Genomic DNA, 18313 nt, shown 5'->3' on the forward strand with positions numbered 1-18313 from the left:
CTGAATACGCTGGACATAGTCTGGATTCTTAAGTAGGTGTTTGGGAAATGAGAAAGCCCTTATAGGCCCTCTCATGTCAGTCCCATACTGAATAGTAAATAATAGAGGATTATGGTCTGAAGTGATTTTCTGACATACCTCTATACAAGATTCTTCGATTCTAGACTGATTAGCGAATACCATGTCAATCCTAGAATAGTGCCTGTGTGGGTTGGAGAAAAAAGTATAACCAGGGAATACTGGATAAACCGCCCACCATATATCCACCAGCTGGTGGGTATGGAGCAAGTCCCTTATGGCTGCTCTTGTCTGTAGCATTCTAGACCGGCCAGAGATGTTAGTAGTGTCCAAGCTTTGGTTCAATATACAGTTAAAATCTCCCATGACAACAAGTTCGCCCTCCCACTCCAACAGCTCTGAGCATAGAAAAGAAATAACCTCAGGGCAATCATTGTTAGGCCCATAAATCATGCAAATGCTTAATTTTTTGCCGTGTACCAAAAGTTGTGCAATTGCCCACCTACCCTTATTATCAGCTAGTATACGAAGAGTCGTAGCTTCAAATGTTCTAGCTTTAAGTATGACGACTCCTTGTATTGAGACACTGTGTAGTACAGATAATCAGTTCAGTTCATAATGCTTTATTCGGTTTGTTTGCACAACCGTATAGCAGACATAAAATATAAAACATACAGCAATCATATAAGAAAACAATAAAAGGGACAAGGAATATAGACCAAATACATTAAATGTACACATCATGCTAGCTAAGATGCAATCTCCTCTAACATACCAATACATATTGGAATTGTCGATATGAATACAAGAAGAGGAGGCTCTGATGAACTCAATAAATTAGCATATGCTAGTTGCTAAAGTGCTAGGTGATGTGCAAAATACACTATGTAAGGTGCAGTTCTCATGTCGAAACATGTACAAATATCACTGTACTTGACAAAATGGCGAATGCAACTTGCTAGAATACCGAGTGATTAAATAACAATAGAATTTCTAGCGGCCATACATTTTAAAATATAAGTAGCTACATAAAATCATATATCTGCACTTCCCAAAGTAAACATTAACTGCATCGCATTCCTAGTAGACCGAACATTATACTTTAAAAAGATAAGTTTTAAAAATTGTCTTCTTAAAAAAATTTATAAAATTTACAGAACAGCATAAAATGACAACAACTCTGTTTGGATATGTCGTCGCAGGGGCATAGAGTGTTACTGTGCTGCCTAATAATAGGAAAAGACACAAGGTGGTGTACTATACCAAACCTTAAACGAGTAAGGACAAAACGGTGAGAATTTCTTGAAACTTCCGTTAAGTATGGCTGAAAACCTTCACTCGCATTATTTTCACAATAAAAAACAAAAGTACTTTGTTTTGCACAATCAGGTTCTCTAGATTTTCTTGAATGGCATAGAATGGTCACCTTAAGCTCTGATTTAGATATACTGGCAGCTTCGTCCGGCATTAAGAATGGGTCCAGGTTAAAAAGAAGCTTATACCAGTGATAAATATGTCTGAGCCAAGGAATGTGCAAACAATGGTCCAACCTTAGGCAGTCTTTGATTACTTTTTGGGTAAATATGGTTTCGGTTTTAGACCAAATAGATCGCCATAAGGCTAGTGGCCGTAAAGCTACAAGATCTTTGATATGGTCTAGGCCCACTTCTCTGTGAATTAGCTCTGTAGAGGCTGATGCAGGGGCACACAATAGACGTCTCAAAAATGGGTTTTCGTCAAGTTGAATACGATTACCACAAAGGGTATGGTGGCCCCATACACCAGCCCCATACAAAGCGGAGGATAGACATCTGGCTTTGTAAATCAAAATCATTTCCTTAATTCTCCTATTCCCAAGCTTAGAGGCAAATCTAAATACGCCATTGTTATTCCTTACCATTTTAAGGCGCACATTCTTGCACTCATTGTCCCATCTCCCATCACCAGAGAATGTAACACCAAGATAGCAAAATTTATTAGTGGTTTGTAATTTTTGCCTCATCCAGAGAAAAGGTCCTTTTTACCCCGATCTTCCTCCCACAAGACGTTACAAATGTTTTTTCTTTGTTGATTAGCAGCTTCCTGCTGTCAATAAACCGCAGGAAGCTGTCAATCAAGCGTTGGAGGCCGATTTGTGTTCGTGACAAGAGGACGGCATCGTCCGCATACAACAGTATTGGGATTGGATCGCCATCCACTCGAGGGGCATCGGCTGGGACCTGTCTAAGGATTGTGTCAATTTGGTTGATAAATAAGGAGAATAACAAGGGGGCTAAAACACAACCTTGTCTGATACCTCTAGACACTCTAAAAAAAGGTGTAGATTCCCCATTAGACCCGAAACGTACTTTACTGGATAGCCTTTCATATAATCTAGCCAGAAAGTGTATGATGTCTTTTGGTGCACCCATCTCCAATAATATAGGCCATAAGATTGAGTGTTTGACCAAATCGAAAGCGCTGCTAAGGTCAGCAAAACATAAAAATAGGTTCCCTTTTTTGACCGTAGTATATTTATTTATAATGAGGTCGAGGTTCAGGCACTGCTCCATTATACCTAATCCCCTCCTGAACCCATACTGAACTGGCGATAAAATGGTATTATCCTCTGCCCATATTTCTAGTCTGTTTAGGAAGATTCTGCTCAGAATTTTAATTGATGAGTCCAAGAAGGAGATCGGGCGATAGTTACGTGCCTCTGACCTGGACCCTTTTTTAAATAAGGGGACAATTATAGATTGTCCCCAGGTCAAGGGAAGGTTGCCTTCTATAGCAGCATTAAAAATACGGGTTAAGATTGGTGCCCATAAGTTCATCTCCTGTTTATACAGGTCCACGGGAACACCGTCAGGACCCGGGGCTTTACCCCCGCTACTCTTTGACAGCCCCAAATAAACCTCGTCCAAGCTAATGGATAGAGGTGGCGATAGCCATACAGAGTTGTGATTCGTTACAAAATCTAAAACCAGACTATCTGGGTTAAAAATATTAGTAAAATGGTCTATCCAGGCATTGCAGTTTACGTGCGATGTTAGTTCAGGAATGTTGTCATTCTTTAGGAAGGGGCAGTTAATGGTCTCCCAAAATCATCTAATGTTATTTGTATCTGCCGCTAAACTGAGTTTATGCCATAACTCCTCTTGTATTTCTTTTTTCCGAACTACCTAGGAAATCTTATAATTGAGGCGTTCGGCCTTGATGCGTGTGGTATCCCTGGGTTTCGCGGCCAAGACGGCCTTTAATTTAGACAGGGCCTGAGTACAATTACTGTCAAACCAGCCAACTAGCCTAGTTTTCATTGGCCTACTTCTCCCTGTCAATAAGCCCTCAAAACAGTGTTGATTTTATAAAATGTAGAGAGCAGTGTGGCAGGTACTATCTCGTTACTTAAACAATAATCAATTTCTGTTGTACATTTAGTTATAATCCAATTCAAAAGTACAACAGAATTAACATTGGCCCACTTAATTCTTGCCCCATTAGGTCTCACTGCAACTATATCTCTGACACAGCTGCTGGGGTCTGAATGTATGTGCCCCCAGGTCAGTAATGTTACAGAGATACTGTTGTGGTCGCTTACTGCTTGCTCTGTTATCCATAGGTCGGAATACGCAGTATTGCAGGAGACAAGGATATGGTCAATGTTAGAGTGGGCATCCCTACCTTTGAAAGTTGGGCATTTAATATCGCCCTTTTTCATGGAGCAGTCAAGTAGTTCTAGGTCCAGTTTGGCTATCAAGTTATTAAGTGCAGTTCCATAATCGTTATGTGGAAAATGGATATATGGAATACTAACATTAAGGTCTGGTTCCCCTAAGAAACCGCATGTCCTGTGTTTTGCATGTGGGCAGGCATGAATATTAAAATCTCCTGCCAATAAGAGGACCGGTTGGCTCCCAGATAGGGCCAACATCTTATCAATATCTCTCCCAATTTCATATACTATAGGAGCCCTGCGTGCATCGAAGATATTATTGTAATAATTAATTATAATTAAGTCCTTGCCCGTAACATGCTCCAGGCGTAATAACTGGGCATAGGGGGCCACCTCATGATAAGTGTTTAGTTTGAACTTAATTAGCTTGGTTAATGTTAGGATTAAAAGGCCGCCTTTCGTCCTTCCTACTGCTGAGTTCACTGCCAATACCCAATGGGATGTATAACCTTCCACATGAATTGCCTCTTTATACCAAGTCTCTTGAAGACATATAATGTCGGACCCTTGCAAAATGAAATCGTTCCAAAAAGGGGTATTCAACTTCGCACTGAGACCAGCTATATTCCAGGTCGTGATGGTAAGCCCTGCCTCTGGTAATATAGCATTCTTAAATATAATTTGACTAGTTGTCGAATTGAATTGAATTGAAATAAGCTTTATTTCGATAAAACATATCTTAAAAGCACATACATAACAAACATGTGAGATCGAGAGGCGAGCCATAAGACTGTAACATCGTCAAATTTCCAAAGCAGAAGAGATAAAAATACATATAGACAGAATAAATAAGACAATTTTAAAAAAGAGATTATGTGCCAATCATAAAAGGGACTGCTTATGTGTGAGCTACAAGGGCTTTACATCTTATGAGCCAGGACCACCTCAAGAATTTCGATAGGGCGCACACATACAGGGATCGTGTGTCTGATTTTAGAATGCGCAAAGCCGTGAGATGGTCTCGCGTACCCAAATCTCTGCACAAAGGTTTAAGCCAATAAGACCTTGGAATTTTGTATTTGGGACATGCAAATAAGACCTGTGCAATTGACTCAACATGGGTCTCACAAAAAGGGCAAAATGGTGGGGTCTGGGAAGGTGGCTTCCAGCGCGCGGTCAACTCTCGGACCGGGAGAGTGCCAACTCTGAATTTAAAATAAAGGGCTCGGTCAAAGGGCTTCTGAATGGTATCGAGATAGGGCTCATAGCGCACTTCGCCTTTAAGCCTTAAAAACTCAATGGTGCATCTGCCACCATAAGAACTAGAGTTCCTTTTTGCAATAACCCAATTCCAGTAAAGTTTCTTCAATACAGCTTTCGGGGGCGAGGTTCTGTTCTCCCAGGCGTCTTTGAGGCCAAGGTCACAGAGCAGGGTCTTTACATCTTTCAGCCATTTGACTTTGTGCCAGCAAGGCATAGACAGTATTTCAGATAGTCCCTCAGCATACTTAGCTAACTCAGGGGTTCGCCAGAGCCGAGCCCATAGAAGCAAGGGGTGTACTTTTGCCAAATCTTTCATCGCATGGCACCCCAGATCCATTAGTAAAGGTATTACTGGAGTGCTCTGGGGAAGTGCCATCAGTTCCCTATAGAAACTGGAATCGGATTTAGTGAGCTTGTCCATGTTATTCAGGCCCCAAAGTTCAGCACCATAAAGTGACGAGCTCACACCTTTCGCTTTATATATCTCGAGGGCTGGGGCTATTGGTCTGGTCGCAGAGGAGCGATGCTCTCTGAGGAGGGCACCGGAGACCCTCTTATGAGTTAAAAGCATCTTTTGTATGTGGGGTCTGCAGCGCATGGTGTCTGAAATGCGAATACCCAGGTAATCGAATTCTTTAACCCTTTCAAGGATAGCTGCATTCAGAACTGGGGGCCGCCCTAGTTTTTTGGGTGGGTTCAATATTAGATATTTTGTTTTGGCGGAATTTATTATAAGGCCTCTGCTGTTGCAAAAGACTTGAAAGCTGTCTAGAAGGGTTTGTAGACCCATGGGTGATTTAGACAATAAAAGAGTATCATCAGCGAACAGGAGAGTTGGAATACGCTCGCCCGCCAGGGATGGTGCATCAGAGGGAACTTTCATCAGGTGATCCACTACACCGTTCACATAGAGTGAGAAGAGCGTAGGGGCAAGGACACATCCCTGGCAGACACCCCTGTTCACTGGAATTCTCTCTGTTTTCTGGCCCTGCGAACCCCACCGTACTTGGGCATAATTTCCCTCATGAAATTTTACTAGTAAGTCCAATAAGTAAGGGGGAATATTCATATTGGCCAAGACGCCCCACAGAGTGTCACGGGGCACAAGGTCAAACGCTGTTTTAAGGTCTATAAAAGCAAGGTAACGGCTGCCCTTTCCAAGAAGGACGACCTTCCAATATATGAGGAGCAGTCTGAAGACCTGTTCTATGGTGCCTGTCCCGGCCCTGAAACCTGCCTGGTAGTCTGAAAGGATGTTGTTTTCATTCACCCAAGATAGGATTCTCTCCAAGATTACCTTCCCAACCACCTTCTGGGTTGAATCGATCAGACTAATTGGGCGGTAGTTGGCTGGGTCCTCTCTACCACCCTTCTTAAAAATTGGGACAACCTCAGCCCCCTTCCAAGATTCAGGGACCAGAGCACCATTAGTTATGGCATTAATTAAGGTGGAAAGAAGCTTCCCCCAACTGGGTGGATCTAGTCTGAGAACATCACCAGGGATACCGTCCGGACCAGCTGCCTTCTGAGGGACAATGGACTTAATAGCATAGAGTACTTCCCCTTCAGAAAAGGGGTTAGCGCTCAATGCGTCCGTGGAGGAAAAAGCCATTTCGGGAGAAAACTCCCTCGCTACCTCTGGGCCGGAAGAGTAAAGTTTGGAGAAGTGTTCAAACCAGACCTCACTAGTGATGTTGCATGTCAAAGGTTCATGTGCTGGTCTATTCTTAGTTCTAATTATATTCCAAAAAGAGCCTGAGTCGCGTTTTGAGGAAGCCTCCCTAAGTGCCTGCCAATATTGTTCCTCCCAGACCTTTTTAGCATTAATTACACAGAGTCTATACTCCTTCCTAGCCTTCTGGATCTTTGAAGTAATCCTGCTTTTAAGGGCCATAATTAGAGCAGATTTCTTCCGCCTGCAATTCTACGTATACCAACCATCCATAAAGGTATCCTTAGCCCCCCCCCTAAAGGGCCCGCCTTTAACATGGACTCGGAAGAGGTTGCCCAGTTCTTTGATGGTACCATGAAAAACGGTTGGAGCCTTACCACAAGCAGCCTCATGGTTGTTAGACGAAGCCAGCTCGGCTTGCGCTGCGTGCAGTATTGCCCCAATCGACTGGACTTTCCCATCATCAAGCATTACTTTACGCCATTTAAGGCGCCTCTCGCAATTTGCGGGGCGCACCTCGTGGGTTTGCATAGGGCCAGCTACTGAGGGAAACAGGGACCCATGTACTTTCTCCCAAAGAGGTTTCATACTTAAGGATAACTGGTTATGATCACTATCATGTGAAGGAATTATCTCCATATCCACCACGTATGTCCAAAGATTAAAATCAAGGAGTATATAATCTATCCTTGAAGTGTGATTTATCCTATTATAAGTATGGGCACCTTGCAAGTCTGAGGGTGTTCTACCATTTACTGCTCTTAATCCAAACTCTAAGGTCATGGTATTCAAGTGTATAACTGATTTTGTCCATCTCCTGATGGGGGGCAATGATAATGACGGGATGCCTCTTTTGGCGTCGTCTTCCAGTAAATCAGGGAGGTCAAGTGATGCAAGGGGCTCAAAAGAGCAATTAAAATCACCAGCCACCAGGACATGGGATGCATAATAGCACTTCCTTAGTTCACCCTCAAGAAGTGTGAGTGTAGGTGACAACGCTCCACCACTTAGTCCCCTGGCATAAACATTAAATATGTCGAGAGACTTCCTTGCCTGGGCTCCCTTAAGAGTGAGCCTTAATATGTCAGAAGAGATGTTGTGGGCCTGCCTAATAGAGCACCCGAGAGAGATGCTGACCCAAATCAGGAGACCGCCCGAAGGGCGTCCTCTCCCCGATGGCGATAGGGTGGCCGGTACAAAAAAGGTGGTATGACATGGGGCACTGTGCTCCAGGTCTCCTGAAAAATACAGATACTATAGGGCTCTATTAGGGAATTCCAATATGGGAGATCTAATTTGCTGGCAATGCCAGCTACATTCCAGCTTAGAACCCTTAGTGGAGAAACAGTGGTAACTGTATCCCTTGTTAAAGGAAGAATGGAAGGACTAGGGATAACCTGAGGCAAAGTAGGTTTGGAAAGTAATGACAAGTGGTTTGTAGCCTGGGATTTTGGGGTAAGTTGTAAACTAAGCTGCTGGGCGTGAGGGCTCAGGTTGGTTGGCGAAGAGTCCCCCGCTAGTTCAGTGAATGCTTCTACATCTTTTATGTTTTGTGCGCCAGCGAGGGAAGAGGGTCCAACCCTGACAGGGGTTCCTTGTCAATAATAGTTAGAGGGACCATAAGGTTCTCGGGGTCTGATAGGAAGAGTTACAGAGGAATCATTTTCGCCATTATCCAGGCCCTCTTAGAATACCCATCATGAGCCAAATGAAAGAAGGAATGTGAGTAGTGAAAGTACACAGAATCTGAATAAAATTGGCTTAAGTCAAGACATCCCATGCCGTTAGTAACAGGACTTGATTGTTGATTACAAATTAGCCTTGTGACGCGAGGATCCCTGATGATTACAATGATACAATCGCCAGGCGTATTCTTGGGTCTGCTACCCACCCAAGAAACCCTTCTGACGTGAAGAACACGGCCGTCCAAATGCCTAGGGAGCGGCCTGTTGGTATTCAGCCAATGAGTTGTTTTATTTTTTAATTCACTAAAGGATTCTGACTTGCCAGCTTTGAGCTGAGGAACTCCAACTAAGACAGCAACATAAGGTAGACACTCCGGTGGCAAGTTGATGTGGGACAGGTTTTGTTGGATACGGATGACATTTCCATTCGGTTGGGCAAGTACAGTATCCTTGCTAGATGATAAAGGTAAGCTCTGTGTGAGCTCTATCTCATGACCTGGTGCTTCGAAGTTTATATGGCTATCAGTTGGGCCAGAAACTAGCTTATTCTGTGTAGATTTCTTACAAAAATTAGGTGGAGGTGCTGTGGGTTTAGGTCCTGTAGGGATAACTCTATTCGTAGGCCCTAGAATTGGGGGAGTACTTGGGTGTAACGAGGCGATTTGAAGAGGAGACTCGTTATGGGTAGTTGGAAGGGAAACAGCAGTAATGTGATTGTCATGGTCAATCTTCGAATGTAACTTAACTTCTTTTCTCTGAAATCTTTAATTATCTAAGGAGGCCTGCTCAAATCTCTCAAGCCTCTCAGACAATGTTCTTACTCTTTCGGTCAAAGGGAGTAGGAGAGATTAAATTAGTGATTCGAATTGGCTAACGAGGGAGGATTGAAGCTCGGGGCCATATGGTCCAGGAGTTGAGGGAAGCTGCTCTACAGAGGTTTGAGGGACCGGGTATGTGGGATGCCCAGAGGGTGACCTGGTCCTCTGTTGTGAGGATGTAGATGGCGCTATGCAACCCGCTTTCCTGCCAGCGATATTGCGTGATTTACTTTTGCATTTCTTTGATGTTTTTGCATGGTCCTCCTTGTGGCCGCTACCCGCTCTTTTCCTTTTGCTCGGAGCAGTTTTAGAACCTGCAATAATATTTGGCACAGGGGGGACTGGGATTTCAGGAGAGGGAGTTATATTTGTAGTAGACTCAGGGGACAATGTCAAAATAGTCAACAAAGGTGAGTGCGACAGGTCTAGGTGTGATAAAGAACCATGACCTACAGGGCTAAGAAGATGTTTATCCGCACTAGCCGCCGTGCTTTGGGTATCCCCCAATATAATACTATTTATTTGGGTGGTTTCTGGGACGGGGGAAACAACTGTTGCTAATTTGCCCAATGAAGAACGTTTATTATTGAGCTGGTCAAGGGAGAGACGACGTTCAGTGATAGCAATTTCCTTTTCGAGCACTGAGCAGGCACGTATTATAAAATGATCTAAAGTGCCGCTAACTCCGGTCCCCCCTGACCCACCTCCCTTTCCCGAGCGCGTAGACATTGCCATAAGGTCAAAATGAGAGCACAAGACACAGCATAAAATACACGTGCCTGTATGTTAAAAACACAATGTCCACATTAAGGCCACAGAGTAGGAAAATAGCATAACACTGTACCACGTGAAGCAGAACAAAGGAGCCAAGAGGGAGGGCCTGGCCTGGCCTCTTGTGGCCTCTGACGGCCTTAGACGGCTCGCCCTTTGCCCGGGCTCAGCCCGGCGTCGGCCCGCTCGTGGTCCCGCGACGCGGGGGATGCAACCAGTTTAAGTAGCGCCTCCAGGCGCGAGTAGCCTGCTGGTAACTTCCGGGTCAAAAGAGCGGAGGAGTCTGGGGGATGTGGTCCGACCTCCACACGGCGGCCGCAAGATGGAAGTGGCGGCGGCGGGAGGGAGACCAGGTGGACAAAGCACGCACCAAGGTAGGGAGAGTTTCGGCAACAAAGTAGGAGACCAGCCCAGAATTCACGAATGATGCAGCGAATTGACAACACCTACCTCAGAAATGTCTTGTTCTACTGCTAATATTCTCAGGGGTATTTCAATGGCCTCCACCACAAGGATGTTTTGTTCTACATGGGGTTTTCTAAAAGTTGCACTCATTCTAACCCCTAATAGTGCTTCCCTGTTAGTGGTAAAACTATTATTGTCGCCAATTGCCCTTGATAAAATAGATGTATTATCAGATATACAGCAACCTAGGGAGGGCAGGGAACTACTTAATTCCCCTTCTCTGTCCCCAAGTCAATCGACGGCCTCTAAACTGCTAAACCGGTTTTGCGTAAAAATAGGGTCTAGGTGAGGAGGGGGTCTAGACCAACACCCTTGTGGCAGTCCCCTCCCATTCCTATGGACAGTTGTCCATCCATCCTGATTTATAGCAAAGTGGCCAGGGGGATAAAAATAGGTCAAGGGAAGGGCATAAATAGATGCACCTGAGTTAGGATGACTCCAATTGCAAATGTAATCAACTATTTTGGGGTCATCAAAGTTGATTAAAATACAATCCCCCCTTATATTTTTCGCCAAATGGCCAACCCATGGCACCCTCCTAACCATGAGTATCTTGCAGGTTTTGTGCAATGGAAGTGGTCTGTTTTTGTTGAGCCAGTGCACAACCCTGTTTCTTAAAGTTATAGGGGATTCAACTTCGTGTTTACCCAATTCAGGGACCCCTGTTAGGATTACAACAAATGGGGAAACTTCAGGAGACAAATTTGGAATGTTTTCTCCCCTTGGAGACTGGGATGTATGAGGCCTAGCATCCTGTTTGGGCTGGGTTGTATTAGACTGAGCAGGTTGTATATGGTCAGGCACTACTGAGGGTTTATTGGTTGCAATTAACACCTGGTTATTTGAGGACAGTGCTGGCTGGTCATGAGGAGCAGCCGGGGCATTTTCTGCTTGGTAGTATCCAATAGTTTAGAGGCCCCGAGGTGGTCAGTGTTATTTACAGAATCAATATGACCCGAAGCCCTTGTTCAATCCTAAGTAGGTGAAGTTCGATCATATGTATTCTTTCTTCTATAGGGTGGAGGAGAGACCTGATTGCATCATAAATAATAGATAGATCAGGGATCCTTCCCTCGTCCCCATCTATTACATTAGACCCCCCACTAGCTTCTTGGCGCACCGTTCTAACAGATGATGAATAAACTAGGGGTGCGTCTTTGTTTGCTAGTGCGATCAAAGAGCTGCTCCGAAGGGGCGGAGGGCATTCTGGGATTTCTCGGATGGCTCACAGGTTTTTGCTTTTTTTTCCTTATCTTACCCTTCCCGCCATTTATGGGGGTACACCCTTGCTTATTTTTAGGGACAGCCCCAGGATGCCTCTCGCGCAATTGCCTGGTGCTTGGCTCCGGCATTGTGCTATGAGCAGACGGCAATGGACAGGGGGAAGTCAACAATGAGTCATAGACCTATTGTACTACTTTCACTTTTGACTACTTAGTGGTCTGCTTATTGAGTCTGCTTATTGAGACTCTCCTCTTGAGGTTTCAACTGTCTGTCTATAACTACATTTTTATATGCTTTCCAGTACCGTTTCTGAGGATGACAATTCACTTCACATGTAAGCTTCCAACCTCTGTATTACTGATTTTGTGTCATTTACATTTTATGACTTCAAGCCTACCAACCAATACACTATAGTTATCACTGGCAGACCTTCCAAAGTGTCCACCTTAACATGCAAGACAGGTTGCTGCAGCATGTAATTTCTGTTGACAGATGTGCAACACAATAGAAACTCCACTTTCAGAAACCTCCATTCCCCTGACGAGTCGGTGTGTAAAAACCCCCCTATTTGCTTTTAATGCAGTCTTGAATGTTGCAGCAAAAATGTGCAGCACAGAAGTGAAGCAAGGCTGTCTGTGGGACTGGGGTTCATGCTGGAGCGTGGTGGGGTTTCGAGGTCTTTTTTTTTTTTGTTGCTTTCGCTCGTGCCTTCGCAGTGCATGAAGCGGTCCTGCTGACTTCCGCCTGGTGTGTCTCACCTTTGATGTCTACGTAGTCTGTCTGTGAGCTGTGCCACCGCCTGGGGGAGCCACAAAAGGGGTGAGTCTGACCTGCGGGGGTGAGGGGATAAACCCATACCCATATGTTTAACATGCCCTTCTCAGCGGGTGTGGGTAACTTACGAGTGCACCCACCACTTCTATTATTGGACGCTTGCCATATAATAACAGCTTTCTGTCTCATTGAAGAGTCAGGCCAGTGAGAGCCTTGGGGACATTTACACCACCTTTTTAGAATCACAAATTTTCATTTTACACACGATACGCCTGGGCTATAGAGCAATCTGGTCGTGCCCGAAGTGCATGGACTAATTTTTGGCTGTTTGTAGACCTCTTTTATGGGCTGTGTTTCCGGCCTTTAATGTTGATTTCTATTATATTACTACAAACTTTGCCGGCAAAGGGTACAAATTGATGCTGTCTCCCATCCCTCTCCAAATACCTATACACCTTTACACATTTAAAACTGGCCTGCTTTGCATACGTTGGCCACTTTTCAGCTATGTGATTCGCTTATGGGGGCCACTTTGGTACACAACCCTATTTTCTATTCCAGTATGACCCTGATTGTCAACTTGCTGTCGTGATCTGTTCTGCTCAAATCATTATAACAGACATTGTTTTATACGGTGGTTTCGTGTCAAACTCTCCATTGTCTAGATTTGTAAGAGTTCTGGCAGTATTTGCAGACACCAGATCACTATTCCGCCACTACCTAACCAACACAAATCCCTCAACACACTATGTAGTGGTCTCATAGTTATGACGTTCCACAAAACTCGCTCCCTTGCTTATAAACTTGCGCTCTCTACCATGAGGGCCGATGTTTGGTCATTAATTTAAAAATCCTGATTTTCAGACTTAAAACGAGTTTCTTGATACTATGACATTAAGTTCACAGCTTTAAACGTGAACTACAACCACAGACACATTGCTATACTACACAGACCTAGAACTACAATTACCACTGACACATTATGCCACCTGACAAGCAGAAGGGTGTAACTGTATGTGTATGTACATCCAAACCTATCACACCACAACAGAGCACCATTAGAAACAAGCATTTTGTTTCACGATTTCACATAAACCAATCTATTCAATTTCCATGTTTCTTTCAAAACTCAAAGGATCATGCAGAAAAAGCTCTTCACACATTAGATGCACGAAGAGCAGTAATGTACTATATGGAGAAAACAAAGACAAAAAGGAAAACAAAACAGCTCTTTGTCTCCTTCGCAGTAAAAATATGGGCAAACCATTGACTAAAGGCACAGTGGCTGGCTGGATCTCTGAGACTATTCAATTTTGTCGTAATAAAGCTGGAGAAAAATGATCTTTAAAGCCAAAGGCTCACTTAACAAGGAAAAAAAGAGCAACTATTGCCTTTCTAGCAAGCACACCATTACAAGATATTTGTTTAGCTGCCACATGGTCAGCAACTCATACTTTCACAAAGCATTACTGTATAGATGTACGAATGAATAAGGAAGCTCAGGTGGGACACGAGATATAAAGACATTTATTTTCAACTATAAACCCATCTTCATCCTAACCACAACTCTTGGACTAATAATGCTCTATAATCTAGCCACAGCATGTGAATCCAGTAAAGATTCACACTGCAAATAGTTTTTTACCTGTAGGTGTAGTTTTGCAGCTTGAACATTTTCTGGATTCACAAGAGACCCACCCGCCTCCACCAAGAAGATAGGAAAAACAGTAAAAAAAAAAAAAAAATCTACAGACACCGATAAAAAGTGAGAGCTTCCGGAGGGGAAGGCACAACGTCGCAGGAAGCACCCGAGGAGTAGATCTGTCAGCGCCCACCAAAATCAAAAAATAGAGAAAGGACAACAACAAAAAAGAGAAGGAAGGTTGGAAAATTCTGGACCCATCCTCCAGATGGTGCAATAATGCATGCCACGTGAATCCAAAACATTCTTCAAGCTGCAAAACTACACCTACATGTAAACTATTCATTTTAGCCCATTAGGCAGCCAAATATAATGCAACAATAAACCCATATTGAGATATGCAGTTACTGTCGGAAATGTAATGCCTTTTTTTTTTTTTAGTTCCATGTGCTCTATTGGCAGGGAATTCTTGGAGTCACTGCAAAGATGCCAACGTTTCTTTATTTTTCCACTTTTAAAAATAAAAACAGATAGGAAACACATTGTTTTCTGTCTGTATTTATCTGTAAAAATCAGTAAAAATGGAAAACTGTGAGCCTTAGCTATAATCTTTACACCCTTCACAGACAAGGAGTGGTTCTCTTTGACTTCTAGACTGACACCACAGAATATAGCCTGGTTGCTTAACAGTGACTCGAGTGGGTTTTGGTCATGTTTGCTCTTAAGTTGTCTCTATGTAGTACTCCCATATTCATCTAGGGGCGCCTCCAGTGGGTAAGACCTCTTGTGATCCTATGTGGACTCCTAGTAGTACTGGGGTATATCAGTGGCAGTTTCTATCTATGATACAGTCCAAGTTAAGTATCTGCAAATGCTCCTGCTATCATACAGCAACACTCCACTTAGTGGCGCTCCCTGCATTGTGCCTCGCCAAATCTTGAAACTTGACTCAACTCACTCAACGTGTCCTACCTATGCCAAACTAAAACCAATATCATCCTTTCATTTGTATTTCCTAACACGTTTTGTTAAAAAAAAAAAAACATGCCGAAGGTCTTGGGGCTACCAGTGCTACAAGACAAAGTTTGTAAAGAAATCGTTTGGAAACTCCCAAGACTCACCTGCGTCCCTCATATTAATATACAACTTTTGAGCAGTTGCATTTTATAATCAAACTATTCAACTCACCCTTGCACATTTAAAATCTCTCGAGGTACAGAAAACGAATCCACCTTATTGTTCAAGCATCTTATCACTAGGCCTGCTCACAAATTGGCATGTTGGTTAGGTGACATATTAAAGGTTATTCGTTTTAGCCCTCTTGTAGGGACCTCATTTTGTTCACAGTATCTCCTACCCTTGAGTTAGAATGAAGTTTGTAATGTGCCTAGATGTCCCTTGTGTAATCTGTGAATTGTGGTTACCTTGTGTTGATAATGTTTGTTTTTGTTCTTACAGGGGTTATTGAGTGCATTGCAGTTAGCTCTGAGGGAGCATTGTTTTGTTCGATTGGAGATGACCAGGCAATGAAGGTGTTTGATGTTGTCAATTTTGACATGATCAACATGCTTAAACTTGGGTGAGTATGTTTAAAATCTTATTACATGTGTGGTTGAGTCATTTCACTGCATTGCTTCTTAAGTGTTTCAGTAATCTCAACCTATATTGCAGATATCTTCCCCAGCACTATGCCTATGCAAATATTTGCCTTGGCCTTACAAGGACCAAATGTTTACCTAAAATGCAGTTTGTTTTTATTTACCATGATAGTAAATTTTTTTCCAGAATTTAAATTATTTTTTACTTTGCCCTTTTTTCTGCTTCTTGGTCATGTTGCCTTGGAGATCCACTTGGAAATACACTGATTTCCTCACATTTCTGTACTGTATCCAGCAAAAGTGGCTGAGAAACAAATCTGATTTTACAAGAGACTTGACTTCACCACGGGCTGTCACACATCTCAAAGACCTAAGAGGTTTCTCAAAACTTAGATATCAGTTTTGGGATTGCTTCCACATGGCAGTGCCTTGAATACCGAATGATGGGAAAGAAGCTAGTCGTAGGGTTTGCAGCTGACTAGGTTCTTAAGAACTATCAGACAGGGTTGGAGGCCACTAAGCCCTTCAGCGTAATTGCTAGAACAAAAGGATGCTTGCAGAAAGTATACATTTTTCCCCAACCATCAGTTTGCCACCTCAACAAGTCTTTTAGATTCTTATTTTCCGCTCGAATAATCAAGGAACATGTCTCCCTGATCTGATAGACATCTGTCACAGAAGACCAGTCGAAACTGTGATTTTCTAATGTTCTATCTAAACCTCCTTACACTTATTTTGAAGCCAGGATAAGTACACATGACTTTACTTTTGTCAACATGCCCAGTTTTCCATCCTCATTTCAAGATGCACACAGTCTGGATGAATTGCATCAGTAGAAGTGATCAGTGAGGCATGGACAGAAATCACTTTGGAGGGCTACATACCGTGATTTATAGGTAATAAAGTAACTTCTTAGAGAAACTGTTCATAAAAGCCAGATGAATCTGTTAAAAGGATGTAGGAGTTCACAAAAAGAAGTACATCACAATAGTTAGTGAAATAGTATGAGTTAAGCATCTCAAAAGAAAACTGTATTTTCAGGCCACTCAATTTGTAGTACCTAAGAGTATGAGAGATAATTTAAAAGGAGAAACTTATCCCAAATCAAAATAATTGTGTATTCCTAGCATTTGTATATGCATAGCGTTTAGTGTGCACACCAATGTCAAAGACTGGCTTACATATATAAATGGTACTAAAATAACACTAAGAACAGACTGCTTCCATTGTGGTCGGTAGCTAAATACTAGGACCTATACACTCAGGAAATGAGTTCTGGAAATGAGGCTTCACAAAAGTCAAGCAAAGCTGAAAGCGGTCTTCCAAGAACTACAGCCTTTTGCAGCACTTTTGGAAGTGAAATTTCAAATAATAAATTGCTGTCCACTGTTCCCAAGCCATGTATAAACTAGGATAATAAAAGGAATAAACATATTAAAACCGACAAAACCACAGCAAGTTGTTAATGGTACCGACAAAACCACAGCAATTTGATATTTTTCAGATGTATACAAGTACAAGATTGTGCTAAAGAGCAGTGCAAATGGGCAGCTGGACTTGGAAGTAGTGTAACGAGGTGGAGGGATGGAAAAAGTCAGAATCCAGAGACTGCTTACTCTGTTAAAGTAGTATATTACGGCAAGTTGTTATGGTATAGTAACTATATGCAAATACACCATGAGTGCGAAATGTTTCAAATGAGACCTAAAACATTTAACAGATCCACAACCATCAAAATTCATAATGGTAAATGTAAACATACCATAATAAAACATTTGCAAGATTGTTGATGTGCTTGTGCAATGATGTGCAAATATGATTAAATGACAAGGACAAATTCCATATGGACTGGACATACAAAATGATGTGCTGAGAAAGTCAAGTCATACCAATAAGAGCTGGTGATCACTTTGGGTTGATTTAGGGACACAGTTGCATGACAGCCATCATCGTTCAAAACTGACACTTTATAATAAGCTGCATAAGAGATATATTAAAAGTCAGATTTCTGCTTTGATTTGTTAGCATGGTAACTGCTGAAATCAATTTAAACCCCAAAAATAGTTTGTTTGTCATGAATATTAGAAATCTGGTTACCACTTGTGGGTATTCTCCTATCCAACAAACAATAATGGGATGGCAGCAGGTACATTAACTCAGCTAAAAGGGACACTTAACCATTTATGAGTTCTATAATTAAAGCAGGACCAATGCAAATAATATGCATCACGATTCAGTTTTATATTTACGTAGTCTGCATTCCTGTGTGCTTGGGCGCTGAGCCGAGCTAGGGAGAAAGTTTAGGGATGGAAAATGGCCAAAATGTAGCTGCATTCATTTTAGTTGGTAGTGAGCTGGATAAATCTCAGCTAGATATTTTGGTGGACAAGGCTGTTTATAGACATCTGACCAACCATGACTTCTACTTCGAAAAATTGCTTTGCCTTCATGGAAGGAAAGTTGCTTTGTGTCTTTCATTTATTACGCCCTTTGAATATGGAGAAAGGGGTTTCAGATTCCAACAGCCCATGTGCCTGTAAAGGCAGGGTGTAGATAAACATGGCAGGGATTTTTTAGTGTAGATTGCCCTGGGTTCATTTCTTTTTTCTTTTTAAAATGAAACTTAAAATACATTTTTATGGCTTTTTAAAAAAAAATAATTTAAAACAATGCTTCAGAAACTCAGATTTTAGGGCCAAATGTTGGTCCAATAGGCCAAGCACCATTC

At 42.6% G+C, this 18313-nt stretch overlaps 1 protein-coding gene across 1 annotated transcript in view; it reads left to right on the forward strand.

Annotated features, from left to right (window-relative positions):
* Window positions 1-18313, forward strand: part of PPWD1 (peptidylprolyl isomerase domain and WD repeat containing 1) — a 416345-nt gene that overhangs the window by 83002 nt on the left and 315030 nt on the right. Inside the window, exon 4 of the mRNA XM_085631724.1 lies at window positions 15446-15566. Coding sequence (XP_085487850.1) covers window positions 15446-15566 — 121 coding nt within the window. The remainder of the gene's footprint in view (window positions 1-15445; window positions 15567-18313) is intronic.

The sequence above is a fragment of the Triturus cristatus genome, chromosome 2_1 (assembly GCF_964204655.1).
Source record: "Triturus cristatus chromosome 2_1, aTriCri1.1, whole genome shotgun sequence".
Taxonomy (NCBI): Eukaryota; Metazoa; Chordata; class Amphibia; order Caudata; family Salamandridae; genus Triturus; species Triturus cristatus.